Source organism: Arachis hypogaea, chromosome 17, assembly GCF_003086295.3.
Source record: "Arachis hypogaea cultivar Tifrunner chromosome 17, arahy.Tifrunner.gnm2.J5K5, whole genome shotgun sequence".
Classification (NCBI taxonomy): Eukaryota; Viridiplantae; Streptophyta; class Magnoliopsida; order Fabales; family Fabaceae; genus Arachis; species Arachis hypogaea.
In genome coordinates, this window is record NC_092052.1 from 96555878 (window position 1) to 96571726 (window position 15849).

Genomic DNA, 15849 nt, shown 5'->3' on the forward strand with positions numbered 1-15849 from the left:
TAAAGTTGCTCAATCCTTCAATCCCTGTGGGATCAACCTCACTCACGTGAGTTATTATTACTTGATGCGACCCGGTACACTTGCCGGTGAGTTTTGTGTTGGATCGTTTTCCACACATCACAAGGTATTGAGAACTTTCCAGGATCTTGTCTCTTCAAAGGTAATTTCTACCTAGTCAAGTCATCCAGTTCTTTGGTGAGCAAGGGGGTTCATCCTCCCAAGTCTCATTACCAAATAGCTTGGTATTTAGCTTCATGATTGCTTCAAGGTACTTAGCAACTTGTTCTTCAGTAACATATTCATCCTCTTCAGAGGAAGAATACTCATCAGGGCTCATGAATGGCAAAAGTAAATTCAATGGAATCTCTATGGTCTCAGTGTGAGCCTCAGATTCCCATGGTTCCTTATTAGGGAACTCCTTGGAGGCCAGTGGACGTCCATTGAGTCTTCCTCAATGGAGATCACTGCCTCTTCCTCCTCTCCAGGTTCGGCCATGTGGGTTATGTTGATGGCCTTGCACTCTCTTTTTGGATTCTCTTCTGTATTACTTGGAAGAATACTAGGAGGGAGTTCAGTAACTTTCTTACTCAGCTGACCCACTTGTGCCTCCAAATTTCTAATGGAGGACCTTGTTTCAGTCATGAAACTTTGAGTGGTTTTAATTAAATCAGAGACTACAGTTGCTAATTCAGAGTGGTTCTGCTTGGAATTCTCTGTTTGTTGCTGAGAAGATTATGGAAAATGTTTGCCATTGCTAAACCTATTTCTTCCACCATTATTGTTGTTGAAGCCTTGTTGAGGCCTCTATTGATCCTTCCATGAGAGGTTTGGATGATTTCTCCATGAAGGATTATAGGTGTTTCCATAGGATTCTCCCATGTAATTCACCTCTTCCATTGCTGGGTTCTCAGGATCATAAGCTTCTTCTTCAGATGAAGCTTCTTTGGTACTGACTATTGCTGCTTGCATTCCAAATAGACTCTGAGAAATCATATTGACTTGCTGAGTCAATATTTTGTTCTGAGCCAATATGGCATTTAGAGTATCAATCTCAAGAACTCCTTTCTCTTGACTTGTCCCATTATTCACTGGATTCCTTTCAGAGGTGTACATGAATTGGTTATTTGCAACCATTTCAATAATTTCCTGAGCTTCTGCAGGCATCTTCTTCAGATGAAGAGATTTTCTAGTAGAGCTGTCCAATGACATCTTGGACAGTTCAGACAGACCATCATAGAAGATACCTATGATGCTCCATTCTGAAAGCATGTCAGAAGGACACCTTCTTATCAATTGCTTGTATCTTTCCCAAGCTTCATAGAGGGATTCACCTTCCTTATGTCTGAAGGTTTGGACTTCCACTCTAAGCTTGCTCAATTTTTGGGGTGGAAAGAACATTGCCAAGAAGGCATTGACTAGCTTTTCCCAAGAGTTCAGGCTTTCTTTAGGTTGTAAATCTAACCATGTTCTAGCTCTGTCTCTTACAGCAAAGGGAAAGAGCATAAGCATGTAGACCTCGGGATCAACCCCATTGGTCTTGACAGTGTCACAGATTTGCAAGAATTTAGCTAAGAACTGATGAGGATCTTCCAATGGAAGTCCACGAAACTTGCAATTCTGTTGCATCAGAGAAATTAATTGAGGCTTAAGCTCAAAGTTGTTTGCTCCAATGGCAGGGATGGAGATGCTTCTCCTATAGAAGTCGGGAGTAGGTGTAGTAAAGTCACCAAGCACCTTCCTTGCATTGTTGGCATTGTTGTTGTTTTCGGCTGCCATGGCTTCTTCTTGTTTGAAAGTTTCTGTTAGGTCCTCTATAGAGAGTTGTACTTTAGCTTCTTTTAGCTTTCTCTTTAAGGTCCTTTCAGGTTCAGGATCAGCTTCAACATGAATGCCCTTGTCCTTGCTCCTGCTCATATGAAAAGAGAGGAGAAGAAAATATGAAATCCTCTATGTCACAGTATAGAGATTCCTTGAGGTGTCAGAGGAAAATAAAAATAGAAGGATGAGGTAGAGAAGAGAGAATTCGAACTTATCAAGAGGGACAAAGTTCGAATTGCTGATAACGGAGAAGTGTTAGTCCTTTAAATAGAAGGATTTGGGAAGAGGAGAAGAATTTTCGAAATTAAAGTAAAATATTTTAAAATAATTAAAAGAAATTTTGAAAATTTCGTAAATGATTTTCGAAAACTAAGATTGGGAAAGAAATTAAGTGATTTTTGGAAAAGATTTTGAAATTAGAAATCAAAAAGATATGATTGAAAATTAATTTTGGAAAAGATGTGATTGAAATTATATGATTGAGAAGATATGATTGAGAATCAAATTAAAAAGAGAAATTTTTAAAATTAAAGTTGATTACTTGACTAACAGGAAATTAAAAGATATGATTCTAGAATTAAAATTTGATCCTTTCTTAATAGGCAAGTAATAACTTGAAAATTTTGAGTTAAATCATTAATTGTAGCAAGGATTTTTGAAAATAATAATAATTAAAAAATAGAAAGAAATTGATTTTGAAAAGATATGATTGAAGAGATATGATTTGAAAAATATTTGATTTTGAAAAATTATGAATATTTGAAAAAGATTTGAATTAAAAATAAAATATTCCCTCTAGTGTCCTCCTGGCGTTAAACGCCCCGAATGGCATCCATTCTGGCGTTTAACGCCCAAAATGCTACCTTTTTGGGCGTTTAACGCCCAGCCAGGTACCCTGGCTGGCGTTTAAACGCCAGTTTTCTTCCTCACTGGGTGTTTTGAACGCCCACCTTTTTCTCTGTAATTCCGCTGCTGCATGTTCTGAATCTTCAATTCTCTGTATTATTGACTTGAAAAGACATGGTTGGAAAACTAAGATTAAACAAATAATGCATGCAGGACACCAAACTTAGAAGTTTGTATACTAAGGACTATAACAATTTGAAAATGTATATGAGAAACAACAAAAGACACAAAACAAGAGAATTTAAAGATCAGAGCAAGGAAATCATCAAGAACAACTTGAAAATCAATGAAGAACATAATGCATGTAATTTTCAAAAATTAGAAGAATACAATTGACACCAAACTTAAGATTAGACACTAGACTTAAACAAGAAACATAAAATATTTTTTATTTTAAGATTTTATAAAATTTTTTTTTGTAATTTTTTCAAAAATTAAGTGGAAAAAAGAGAAAAAAGGACTTCCAAATTCTTAATGAGAATTCCAGGAATTAGACATGGCTTACTAGCCAGCCAAGCTTTTAGTGAAAGCTTTGGTCCAAAACACTAGACATGGCCAATGGCCAGCCAAGCTTTAGCAAATCATTACGATCAACAGCAAGATTGATAGAAATCAACAAGCCCTTGTGATGATAAGTTGAAACCTCGGTCCAAAAGATTAGACATGGCTTCTCAGCCAGCCAGACTTCAACAAATCAAGAAACTCTAGAATTCATTCTTAAAAATTCTGAAGAACAAAATAGAAATACAAGTTTTTTTTTGAAATTTTTTGAAAATTAAAAGGTAAAAAGCTTAAACATAAAATAAAATTACCTAATCTGAGCAACAAGATGAACCGTCAGTTGTCCAAATTCGAACAATCCCCGGCAACGGCGCCAAAAACTTGGTGCACGAAATTGTGATCATCAATGGTGCCAACATCATGGTACACACAATTGTAATCTCAACTCTTTGTCACAACTCCGTACAACTAACTAACAAGTGCACTGGGACATCCAAGTAATAAACCTTACGTGAGTAAGGGTCGATCCCACGGAGATTGTCGGCTTGAAGCAAGCTATGGTCATCTTGTAAATCTCAGTCAGGCAGATTCAAATGGTTATGGAGAATTGATAATTAAAATATGAATAAAACATAAAATAGGATAGAGATACTTATGTAATTCATTGGTGAGAATTTCAGATAAGCATATGAAGATGCTTTGTTCCTTCTGAACCTCTGCTTTCCTATTGCCTTCTTCCAATCATTCATACTCCTTTGCATGGCAAGCTTTATGTTGGGCATCACTGTTGTCAATGGCTACTTCCCGTCCTCTCAGTGAAAATGGTCTAAATGCGCTGTCACCGCACGGCTAATCAGCTGTTGGTTCTCGATCATGTTGGAATAAGATCCATTGATCCTTTTGCGTCTGTCACTACGCCCAACACTCGCGAGTTTGAAGCTTGTCACAGTCATCCCTTCCCAGATCCTACTCAAAATACCACAGACAAGGTTTAGACTTTTCGGATCTCAGGAATGGCCGCCCATTGATTCTAGCCTATACCACGAAGGTTTTAATCTTAGATTAGAAACCCAAGAGATACACATTCAAGCTTGTTTGCATGTAGAACGGAAGTGGTTGTCTGGCACGTGTTCATAGGTGAAAATGCTGATGAGTGTCACGGATCATCACATTCATCATGTTGAAGAATGAATGGATATCTTAGAATAGAAATAGGCTTGAGTTGAATAGAAAAACAATAGTACTTTGCATTAATTCATGAGGAACAGCAGAGCTCCATACCTTAATCTATGGTGTGTAGAAACTCCACCGTTGAAAATATAAAAGTGATAATGGTGATCATTGGCTTCGGCCCATAAGAGGGAACTAGAAGAACCAAGATCAAAAGTATGATCAAGTGTTTTAAATACAATAGCAAAAGGTCCTATTTGTAGAAAACTAGTAACCTAGGGTCTACAGAAATCAGTAAATGATGCAGAATCCACTTCAGGGCCCACTTGGTGTGTGCTTGGACTGAGCGTTGAAGCTTTCACATGTAGAGGCTTTTCTTTGAGTTAAACGCCAGCTTTTGTGCCAGTTTGGGCATTTAACTCCAGCTTTTATGCCAGTTCTGGCGTTTTGACGCCAGAATTTCTATGCTGACTTGGAACGCCGGTTTGGGCCATCAAATCTCAAGCAAAGTATGAGCTATTATATATTGCTGGAAAGCCCAGGATGTCTGATTTCCAACACAATTGAGAGCGCGTCAATTGGGCTTTTGTAGCTCCAGAAAATCCACTTTGAGTGCAGGGAGGTCAGAATCCAATAGCATCTGCAGTCCTTTTTCAGCCTCTGAATCAGATTTTTGCTCAGGTCCCTCAATTTCAGCCAGAAAATATCTGAAATCATAGAAAAATACACAAACTCATAGTAAAATCCAGAAATGTGATTTTTATTTAAAAACTAATAAAAACATAATAAAAACTAACTAAAATATACTAAAAACATACTAAAAATAATTCCCAAAAGCGTATAAATTATCCGCTCATCAGGCAGCTATAACAAATTATATATCGTTGTGAAGCCTTGGACGTTATCTTTCCAACGCAACTAGAACCATCTCATTTGGACCTCTGTAGCTCAAGTTATAACCGTTTGAGTGCAAAGAGGTCAAGCTAAACAGCTTAGCAATTTCTTCAACTTCTTGTATTCCTTCCAATTTTGCATGCTTTCTTTCCATCCCCTGAGCCATTCCTGCCCTATAATCTCTGAAAACACTTAACACACATATCAAGGCATCGAATGGTAATAAGAAAAGATTAATATTAGTAAATATAAGGCCAAAGAAGCATGTTTTCAATCATAGCACAAAATCAGGAAGGAGAATGTAAAACATGCATTTTATATGAACAAGTGTATGAAAGATTGATAAAATCCACTCAATTGAGCACAAGATAAACCATAAAATAGTGGTTTATCAGAACTCCTTAATGGCCCAATATGCCTTGTTCTCTATCTCCACCAGTGGGTGGCAAGCTTTGCCAAAGACCAACCGAAAGGGGCTCATACCAATTGGCGGCTTATAAGCCGTTTGGTAGGCCCATAATGCGTCGGTGAGCTTAGCACTCCAATCCTTTCTATGAGGTTTCACAATCCTTTCCAATATACGTTTAATCTCCCGATTGTAAACCTCAGCTTGGCCGTTCGTTTGGGGGTGATAGGTCGTGGCTACTTTATGTATGATGTCATATTTCTTCATGAGTCCTTCAATTCTCTTATTGCAAAAATGTGAACATTGGTCACTCATGATTGCTCGTGGGGACCCAAAGCGACAAATTATGTTATTCCTCACAAAAGAAAGGATCACATTAGCATCGTCCGTCCGGGTGGGTATCACTTCCACCCATTTGGACACATAATCAACGACTAGTAGAATGTAGAGAAAACCATTAGAGTTTGGGAATGGCCCCATGAAGTCGATACCCCATACATCAAAAATCTCACAAAATAGCATGGTTTGTTGGGGTATCTCATCCTTCTTGGAGATATTACCAAATTTAAGACATTGAGAACAAGATTTACAAAAGAGAGAAGAGTCCTTGAAAAGGGTTGGCTACCAAAATCCACAATCTAGGATCTTTCTTGCTGTCCTTTGAGGTCCATAATGGCCTCTTCCTTCGGAGGAGTGGCAAGTTTCCAAGATTGATTGGAATTCAGTTTGTGGAATGCACCTCCGAATTACTTGATCCGCACCACATCTCCAAAGGTATGGGTCATCCCATACATAGTAGTTAGATTTGCTTTTTAGCTTATCCTTTTGATGCTTGGAGAGATTAGGAGGAAAGGTGCGGGATACCAAGTAATTGGCTATTGGTGCATACCAAGGAGTGACTTCCGAGATTGCATGCAAGCCCTCAAAGGGGAAAGAATCATTAATAGGAGTGGAATCACCTTTGGTGTGTTCAAGGCGACTTAAGTGATCCGCCACTAGGTTTTGTGAACCACTCCTATCTTTGATTTCCATGTCAAATTCTTGCAATAATAAAACCCATCTAATCAATCTCGGTTTGGATTCTTTTTATCCAACAGATATTTTAACGCCGCATGATCCGAGTACACTACCACCTTAGAACCAAGTAGATAAGCTCGGAATTTATCCAAAGCGAAAACAATAGCCAATAGTTCTTTATCGGTGGTAGTGTAATTGGATTGGGCTCCATCCAATATTTTTGATGCATAGGCTATGATATATGGATTCATTCCACCCATGCACACGCTTCGTGCACGCGTACGCGTGGATGCCCTTCTCTCACACATTTCTTTTCTCCTATCCTTTCTATTTATTTCCTTCTTCTTTCTTCTTCCCTTCTCTTACCCCTCATCCAACACTTCCAAACACCATTTATAACCACCCTTTTTAGTTGGTTAGTTGTCTAGGTAGTTTCATTTTTGTTTAATTTTGGTTTTAATGATAAGTGTTGGATTACTAATTGCTGCTAATTACTGCAGAGATGTTAGTTTAACATCATTGTTGATTTTCACTGTTGGATTCTTTTGTTGAGGTTACAATTCCCAACTTGGTTTTGGATTTTTCATGCTTAACCTTTGTGAGTACCAAGTGAATGAGAATTGCCATCAAGCTTGTAAGTCTTTTGAATTGCATGATTTGGCCACCACGTAATTTGAATCCTGTTCTTTGATTAGGCAATTAATTGATGGATGTTATACATTTATCTTAATGCATTGTGCTTCTTGAACATATGCATCCGTATGTTTTGGCTTGAATGCTTTCATGCTTCTTTATTGCTTGTTTGGTTGTCTTAACCTACAAGTTTAGAGCATTTCAAGCACACTAGGATAAGTGAGGTGCATGCTTCTCTTGTGACATAGCTTTATATGCTAGTGTGAGTTCTAAAGGGCGCCTAATTTAGAATTCACACACCTACTTTCCTTAATATCACACCAATTCACTCACTCCATTCTAGTGATTATTACCTCATTCCAGCAATGTATGCTTCCTTGCTTTTGTATTTTCTCATCTTACAGTGTTCCTTTCTATTTTTTATGAACGATGCACCACAAGCAAAAATGGAAGCAGAACAAAGACCATGCAGCACTGGTTGACCTACCAGCTGAAGGTAGCAACTCGGAAAGTCGCCGTACCCCCTTGCTCATCTTTGAATGCACCGAGGACGGTGCAAATTTTTAAGTGTGGGGAGGTCGTCCGACCAATCGGTGCTTTTGGGTGACAAGTTTCTAATCCCAACACTTGTGCATTTCATTTTTTAGGTCTTTTAGGATTATTTTTAGTTGTATTTTCTTATTTTTGCATGTATACAAAATAAGCTTAGTCAAAATAATAAAATTTTTCAAGAAATTTATCTATAAGGCACCCCAATTGATTTGAGTTAAAATTTTTCATAGAACTTGCTTGAATCATATATATATTGTGGAACATGTTTTGAGCTAAGAACACAAGCATATGAGATTTGAGCCTAATGATGTGGTAACATCTTATAACCAATTATTTTTCTTCTTGTGTGCATTATTCTCTTTCTATGATTGTGATCCTTGATTTGTTTAATTCTTTATGTCTATTATTCCTTGTATTCATGCATTTATATGATTGAGGCCATTGTTTCATAAAGCTCACTTACCCAAATAGCCTACCTTTTACATTCCATTGTTAGCCAATTTTGAGCCTATGCTTAACCCAATTGTTCTTAATGTTAGCACGTTACAAGCCTAAAGCGAAAAATAATAAATGTCCCTTGTTTGGATCTTTGATTAGCTTAGGCTAGTGAGAGTATTTATTATTCAAGTTTGGAGAGATTTGGAAACATTGGTTGGGATAAAAGGGTGTTTTGTATTTCTATATTTGGGAATTGGGTGCATGCTCATGTATTAATCAAATGTTAGACCTTATGCATAGATATTGTATATAGTTTGAAAGAAAGAAAAGAAAACAAAAATGAGAAAAACAAAAGAAAAAGAAAAGTGAATATGAAAAGAAAAGAAATGAAACAAAAAAATATAGAAAAAGAGAAAAGAAATAAAAAGGGGACAAAATGCCCGAAAGTAAAGTTCAATAAGAATTAATGCATAAGTGTTGTGAAATGAAAAGAAAATGTATGAGTATGTGAAAAAGTGAAGAATGGGTAGTTAGGTTAGAACTTAATTGTATAGGTTATCATAGGTTAGATGGGAAAGTCTAGGTTAATCAAAGATTCAAATCTCAAGTCCACTTGACCAAATATGCATCCTACCTTGACCCTAGCCCCATTAAAACCTATGAAAAGACCTCATGATATGTGTATGCATGCATTAAAAAATTGTTGATTGTTAGATGAAGAACAAATCTTGGAAAGCATGATTAGGGGAGAATTGAGTGAATCAACCCTAAACACTTGAGCGACTAGAGTGCAAACAAATCCGGTGAGGGTTCGATTGCTCAATTACATGTTTTCACCTACAATCATCTTTTCTTGTAAGTTTATAAAAATATTTAATAACTCAATTCAATTGTGGATTAGATTTGCTATTGCCTTAGCCCTTGTGCCTATATATGTTCTCTTAGGAATTGACTTATTTTGACCAAGCATTTGCATTCATGTAGATAGTTGCATTTAGATAGGTTGCATATAGTTTAGTGCATTGAACAAATATCATACCCCTTACTTCATTCTTGGTATAGCATGAGGACATGCTATGGTTTAAGTGTGGGGAGGTTGATAAACCCCATTTTCAGGGTTTATCTTGTGTTGAATTTAGAGCATTTTATTAACCTTTTCTCACATTTATTCAATGAAATAGTATGGTTTTGTGATTCTCCCTTATTTTGTGCTTAGGTGTGAAAACATGCTTTTAGACCTTTAATTTGATGATTTTAATTCACCTTTGATTCCATTAGATGTCTTGATTTGTTTGTTAAGTGATTTCAGGTTGAAAAGGCTAGGAATGGATCAAAGGAGTGAAAAGGAAAGCATGCAAAGCGGAGAACACATGGAAAAACCAAAGATTTGCTTGGGCTCATCCACGCGCACGCGTGGATCGTAAAAACCCCATGGACGCGCATGCGTGCTGTACGCGTACGCGTCGGTGCTGACACGTGATTTTTAAGTAAAAACGTGCCCAGCAAATTCACAGAGGCTTTGGGGCCCAATCTAAACCAACTTTGGCGCCAAAACACTTAAAAGGACCAAGGAAGGGGAATGCATCATGAATCATTAGGAGTTTAGATCTAATTTTAGTGGTAGTTTTAGAGAGAGAAGCTCTCACTTCTCTCTAGAATTAGCATTAGGTTTACGTTAATCAGCTTAGATCTAGGTTTTAATTCATGCTTTCATCCACTTCTACCTTTCAGTTCTTTGTTGTTATATCTTGTTCTTCTATTCTCTTGTTGTAATTTCTTCTAGTTTGTTTCTATACTTTGTTGTTGATCTACTCTTGTTCCTTTTACTTTCTTTTAATGCAATTTGGGGTGATTCATGTTAATTGTGCTTTCTTTTATTGTTGTTGTTAATTCCTTGCAATAAGTTGTTGTTAGATTTCATTCTTGTTGTCAAATTACTATGCTTTTCTTTTATATCTTCCAAGTGTTTGTCAAAATACTTGAAAGGATGTTAGAGTATAATTTTATGTTCTTGGCTTGGGAAGGTAATTTAGGAATTCTTGAGTTGCTAATGTCCAAGTGATTAATAGTTGGTAGCCATTGACTCTAGCTCTCATTAATTCAATTAGTGAATAGCTAGGACTTATGGACTTGGATTGATATAGCTCACTTGACTTTCCTTCACTTGTTAGAGGATGACATAGTGGGATTGATCCTTGTAATTATCATATTGTGGTTAGTGATTAGGATAGAGATCCTTAACCACCAAACGTTGCCAAGACCTTTTCATCATTTGACTTACTTGCAATTTATTTTTCTTGTTTCTCATCCAAAACCCCAAAATATACATGTCCATAGCCAATAACAAGAACACTACCCTGCAATTCCTTTGAGAGACAACCCGAGGTTTAAATACTTCGGTTATTAGATTCATTAGGGGTTTGTACTTGTGACAAACAAATTTTTTCATGAAAGGATTATTGTTGGTTTAGAAACTATACTTCGACGAGATTTCATTTGTGAATTCTAGACACACAAAAATCCATTATTCACTTTGCTGATTGATAATGGTATGATGCTCTGTGCATTCTTGTCACTGTTGTGATGGTTTTGTAGTTGATATATATTGTTTCACTGCTACCTTGCTGAGTAATTTTACCTGATGTCTAAACCATATGAACTCGCTTGATGGATTCATATGTGTTAAATTGCTACTTTTTGCTATCCGGGAACCTCCGAATTACTGCCGGAATGCTGCCAAATTTTCTGAAAATTGTATTAATTCTTAAACTTCCAACCTAGGAACTGAACTTGACATTTTCAAAATTGATATTTACTTCACTTACGCCAAGTTCAATTCTTAGGCCACTTTGGTTGGCGTTTCCATTTTTCTTTTGATTCCTGTTGATACGTACTGAAAACATGCTAGTTCAAGGACTTATTTGTCGGATTTCTGTGTCGAATAGTACCTTACCTAACTCATCAGTTTGAACCTTCTTGTGCTTCCACATTTCAAGTTAAGTCAATTGCCTTATGACTTCTTGGTCAATGTTCCATTTTCAGCTTACTTGACGAATGAAACCAAGGCTACACTCACCATTTGATCTTAACTTGTATTTTTTTTTTTTTTGAATAAGGTTCATTCATTTGTTATAATTGGTGCCTTCCACAAGTGTAACCCTTTTACTTTGAAATTGTTTTCAACTTGCTTTTGGTTACACACAGTGCATGTTTCACTTCTTTCAACACCAATTACTCCAAACTTAGTGACCTCGTGCATTGTTGATGTCTTGCTTTCCATTGTTTGCTCTATGCAATTCATATTTCATCATCAATGACTTACATTGTCCTCATGAATGTGAGTGTGCTTATTTTCTATACTTTTTTAATTTCTCTTGATTGAGCCAATAACTGTCATACCACTAATTTTGGAATTGCTTTTCTAACTTCTGACTTGCTTGACTTGCTAACTTTTATTTTTTGTTTCAAAATACCTTTTCACATTCTTTTGGATATGACAATTATTGTGCTTAATAGACAAGCATTGTGCACATATTGCTTGACTTCTTGGTTTATGGCTTTAATTAATTTTTTATTTCTGTTTTCTTGTACTCCAAGGATTCTTCTCTTTAGCTCACTTCATGATTACGCGTCATTCCTCTTGCCTTCTCTATGTGCTTCATGCCTTGCTTTCTATTCCTCTACTTGGTTTAATTGTTTATATCCTGTCATATTTGTTTTTTTTCAGGATGTTTAATAGAGGGAAAGCTAATGTCACCTCTAAAAAGAGAAAGAAACCTCAATCTTCTGCTGCTTCACCTTTCACAGATTATGCTAAGAACCCCCTTTCAGAAAAGGACAAAGCATACCAGCAACTGCCGCCTACCGATGCTCACCGGTTTCATAACCTATACTGTGAGCTCCGTTTCCCGAACTACCGGCCTAAGACCCTCAACATTGAGAAGAAACTGGCCATTCCCACTGACCTGAGGTAATCCATTCATGCCCGTATTGAGGAATGGGTCTAGGTTTTGTTGATAGGGAGCTGGGTAGGGTAAACACCTCATGGGTTCAAAAGTTTTACTGTAATTTTTCAGATATAACCTTGAGTCGGTTTACCTACGGAGCGGAAGGATATTGGTTACAGAGGTGGCTATTGAGGATGTACTCGGCTATCTACCTAAGACCAGTGACACAGATGCGTATGTACAGGCTGGAGTCGAGATACATTGTATGACGTATGATTATGATGCTTTGAGGAGTATTGTTGCTACCCCGGATTCCCCATAGGAGATGGATGCTAACAACAGGAAACCCAAGGGGATGTTATTTACTCATCTGACAAGGGAGGTTCGGACATGGCAGCAAATCCTTGCACACTATGTCATGCCGACCACCCATTTTATTGAGATTTCGGTGGACATGTTCGTTCTGATTAGTTGTATCATGAAAGGGAAGGAGGTGTACTTCCCCCGATTGATCAGGAGATTTATGTGGCGAGGGCATGTCCGTGGCACATTCCCATTCTCGATTTTGGTCACCGAGATGGCTGAGCGAGCCGATGCTCCATGGAGAGCGGATGATGAGTCACCGCTCCCAATCCACAGAAAGGAGAAAGTGATTCCGTGGGAGACATGGGTGAATGAAAAGCCTCCATCTCAGTGTTTCTCTAGAGCTAGAGTCATAGTAGCAGCGACACCTGGCCACTCATCTTCCTCAGCCGCAGCAGGTCCATCAGCACTAGCAGCACCGATAGCACCACCACCAGCACCCCAGCCGACATATCTATTGGTACAGCTTCTGTTCTGCTTCATGGAGCGTAGTGAGCGCTGCATCATGCGACATCTTGATAGAGTAGATCAGATATTTGTAGCACTTGGCGTCGAGTTGCCCCCTATTGCCGACCCTTTTTCTTCGGAGGAGGAGGGGTATGAAGAGGAGCAGGCTCAGCCAGAGGCACCTCTACAGATACAGCCCCCCAAGGAGCCACAGCCTCAGCCCAGCCAGATGTGACAGTTGACCCCCACCTCGAGCCCGAGCAGTAGCATCGAGGACGATACTCCATTCTAAGTGTGGGGAGGTCACCGTCGTCATCGTCGGTGGATGGCTATTTTGGGTGAACACAATTTCGGACATTTATCACTTATTTTGTGTTATTTTAGTACTTTGTACTTTATTTTTACTGCACTTTTGGGATTATTGTATATATTTTTTACTTTGGTACTTTTATTTTAGTTATTGCATTTCGCACCTTGGTTGATAGATATTTAATACTTTTAGTTAGATTTTCTTTATGTAGTTGGTTTAGTTTTTTTTGGTTGTGATTAGAAAAACACGCTGGATTGTTGAAACCTAAGTTGACCCTTTTTAGATAAGAAATTTGTTTTGATTGAAAAAGGGGATAAACTAAGGAACTTTTAGCTTTCTCAATCACAACATTGCATCTAGAAGAAGCTTAATCAAACAATGAAATTTCCAAAGAAACTATCTATAGCGCACCTCAATTGATTTGAGAAAAAATTTTCATTGAACTTGCTTGAATTATATATTGTGAAACATGATTTTTGAGCTAAGAACACAAGCATGTGAGATTTGAGCCTAATGTTGTGGTTACATCTTATAACCACTTATTTTTCTTCTTGTGTGCATTATTCTCTTTCTATGATTGTGATCCTTGATTTGTTTAATTCTATATGTCCATTATTCCTTGTATTCATGCATTTATACGATTGAGGCCATTGTTTCATAAATCTCACTTACCCAAATAGCCTACCTTTTACCTTCCATTGTTAGCCAATTTTGAGCCTATGCTTAACCCAATTGTTCTTTATTTTAGCACATTACAAGCCTAAAGTGAAAAACAATAAAAGTCTCTTGTTTGGATCTTTAATTGGCTTAGGCTAGTGAGAGTGTTCATTATTCAAGTTGGGGAGATTTGGGAACATTGGTGGGGATAAAAGGGTGCTTTGTATTTTTATATTTGGGAATTGGGTGCATACTCATGTATTAATCAAATGTTAAATCTTGTGCATTGATGTTCTTGTATATAGTTTGAAAGAATGAAAAAATGAGAAAAACAAAAAAAAAAGAAAAAAAATATGGAAAAGAAAAGAGAAAAAATATTTATATAGAAAAAGAAAGAAAGAAAAGAAGAAAAGAAAGAAATAAAAAGGGGACAAAATGCCCCAAAGCAAAGTTCAATAAGAATCAATGCATAAGTATTGTGAAATGAAAAGAAAATACATGAGTATGTGAAAAAGTGAAAAATGGGTAGTTAGGTTAAAACTTCATTGTATAGGTTGTTACATAGGTTAGGTGGGAAAGTCTAGGTTAATCAAAGATTCAAATTCTACTCCACTTAACCATATATGACCTTACCTTGACCCTAACCCCATTACAACCTTTGAGAAAGTCCTCATGATAATTGTATGCATGCATTGAATAATTGTTGATTGTTAGATGATGAACAAATCTTGGAAAGCATGATTAGGATAGAATTGAGTGAATCAACCCCTAAACACTTGAGTGACTAGAGTGGATACACATCCAGTGAGGGTTCGATTGCTCAATTACATGTTTTCACCATAATCATTCTTATTCACGTAAGTTTGTAAATCTTTTTGATAATTCAATAAAATTGTGGGTTGGATTTGATTCCTATTGCTTTAACCTTTATGCTTACATATGTTCTCTTGGAGGATTGCTTTGCTTTGACCAAGCAATTTTATTCATATAGGTAGTTGCATTTAGATAGTTTGTATATAGTTTAATTGCATTGAATAAATGTCATACCCCTTGTTTCCTTCTTGGTTTAACATGAGGACAAGCTATGGTTTAAGTGTGGGGAGGTTGATAAACCCCGTTTTCATAGTTTATCTTGTGTTGAATTTAGAGCATTTTATCAATCTTTTCTCACATTTATTCAATGAAATAGCATGGTTTAGTGATACTCCCTCATTTTGTGCTTAAGTATGAAAACATGCTTTTAGACCTTTAATTTGATGATTTTAATTCACCTTTGATTCCGCTAGATGCCTTGATTTGTTTGTTAAGTGATTTCAGGTTGAAAAGGCTAGGAATGGATCAAAGGAGTGAAAAGGAAAGCATGTAAAGTGGAGAACACATGGAAAAACCAAAGATTTGGTTGCGCTCATCCACGCGCACGAGCAACAGACGCGCAGGCGTGGATCGTAAAAACCCCATGGACGTGCACGCATGCTGTACGCGTACGCGTCGGTGCTGGCATGTGATTTTTAAGTGAAAATGTGCCCAGCAAATTCACAGAGACTGTGGGGCCCAATCTAAACCAACTTTGGCACCAAAATACTTAAATGGACCAAGGATTGAAGGGGAATGCATCATGAATCATTAGGAGTTTAGATCTAGTTTTAGTGTTAGTTTTAGAGAGAGAAGCTCTCACTTCTCTCTAGAATTAGGATTAGGTTTAGGTTAATAAGCTTAGATCTAGGTTTTAATTCATGCTTTCATCCACTTCTACCTTTCAATTCTTTGTTGTTATATCTTGTTCTTCTATT

The 15849-nt window shown here is 37.2% G+C and overlaps 1 protein-coding gene across 1 annotated transcript; it reads right to left on the bottom strand.

Moving 5' to 3' along the window:
- Nucleotides 1-5680: 5680 nt before the first annotated feature.
- Nucleotides 5681-6010, bottom strand: LOC112763536 (uncharacterized). Its single transcript, XM_025809185.1, has one exon. It carries the CDS (start codon nucleotides 6008-6010, stop codon nucleotides 5681-5683), a length of 330 nt encoding a protein of 109 aa, XP_025664970.1.
- Nucleotides 6011-15849: the final 9839 nt, after the last annotated feature.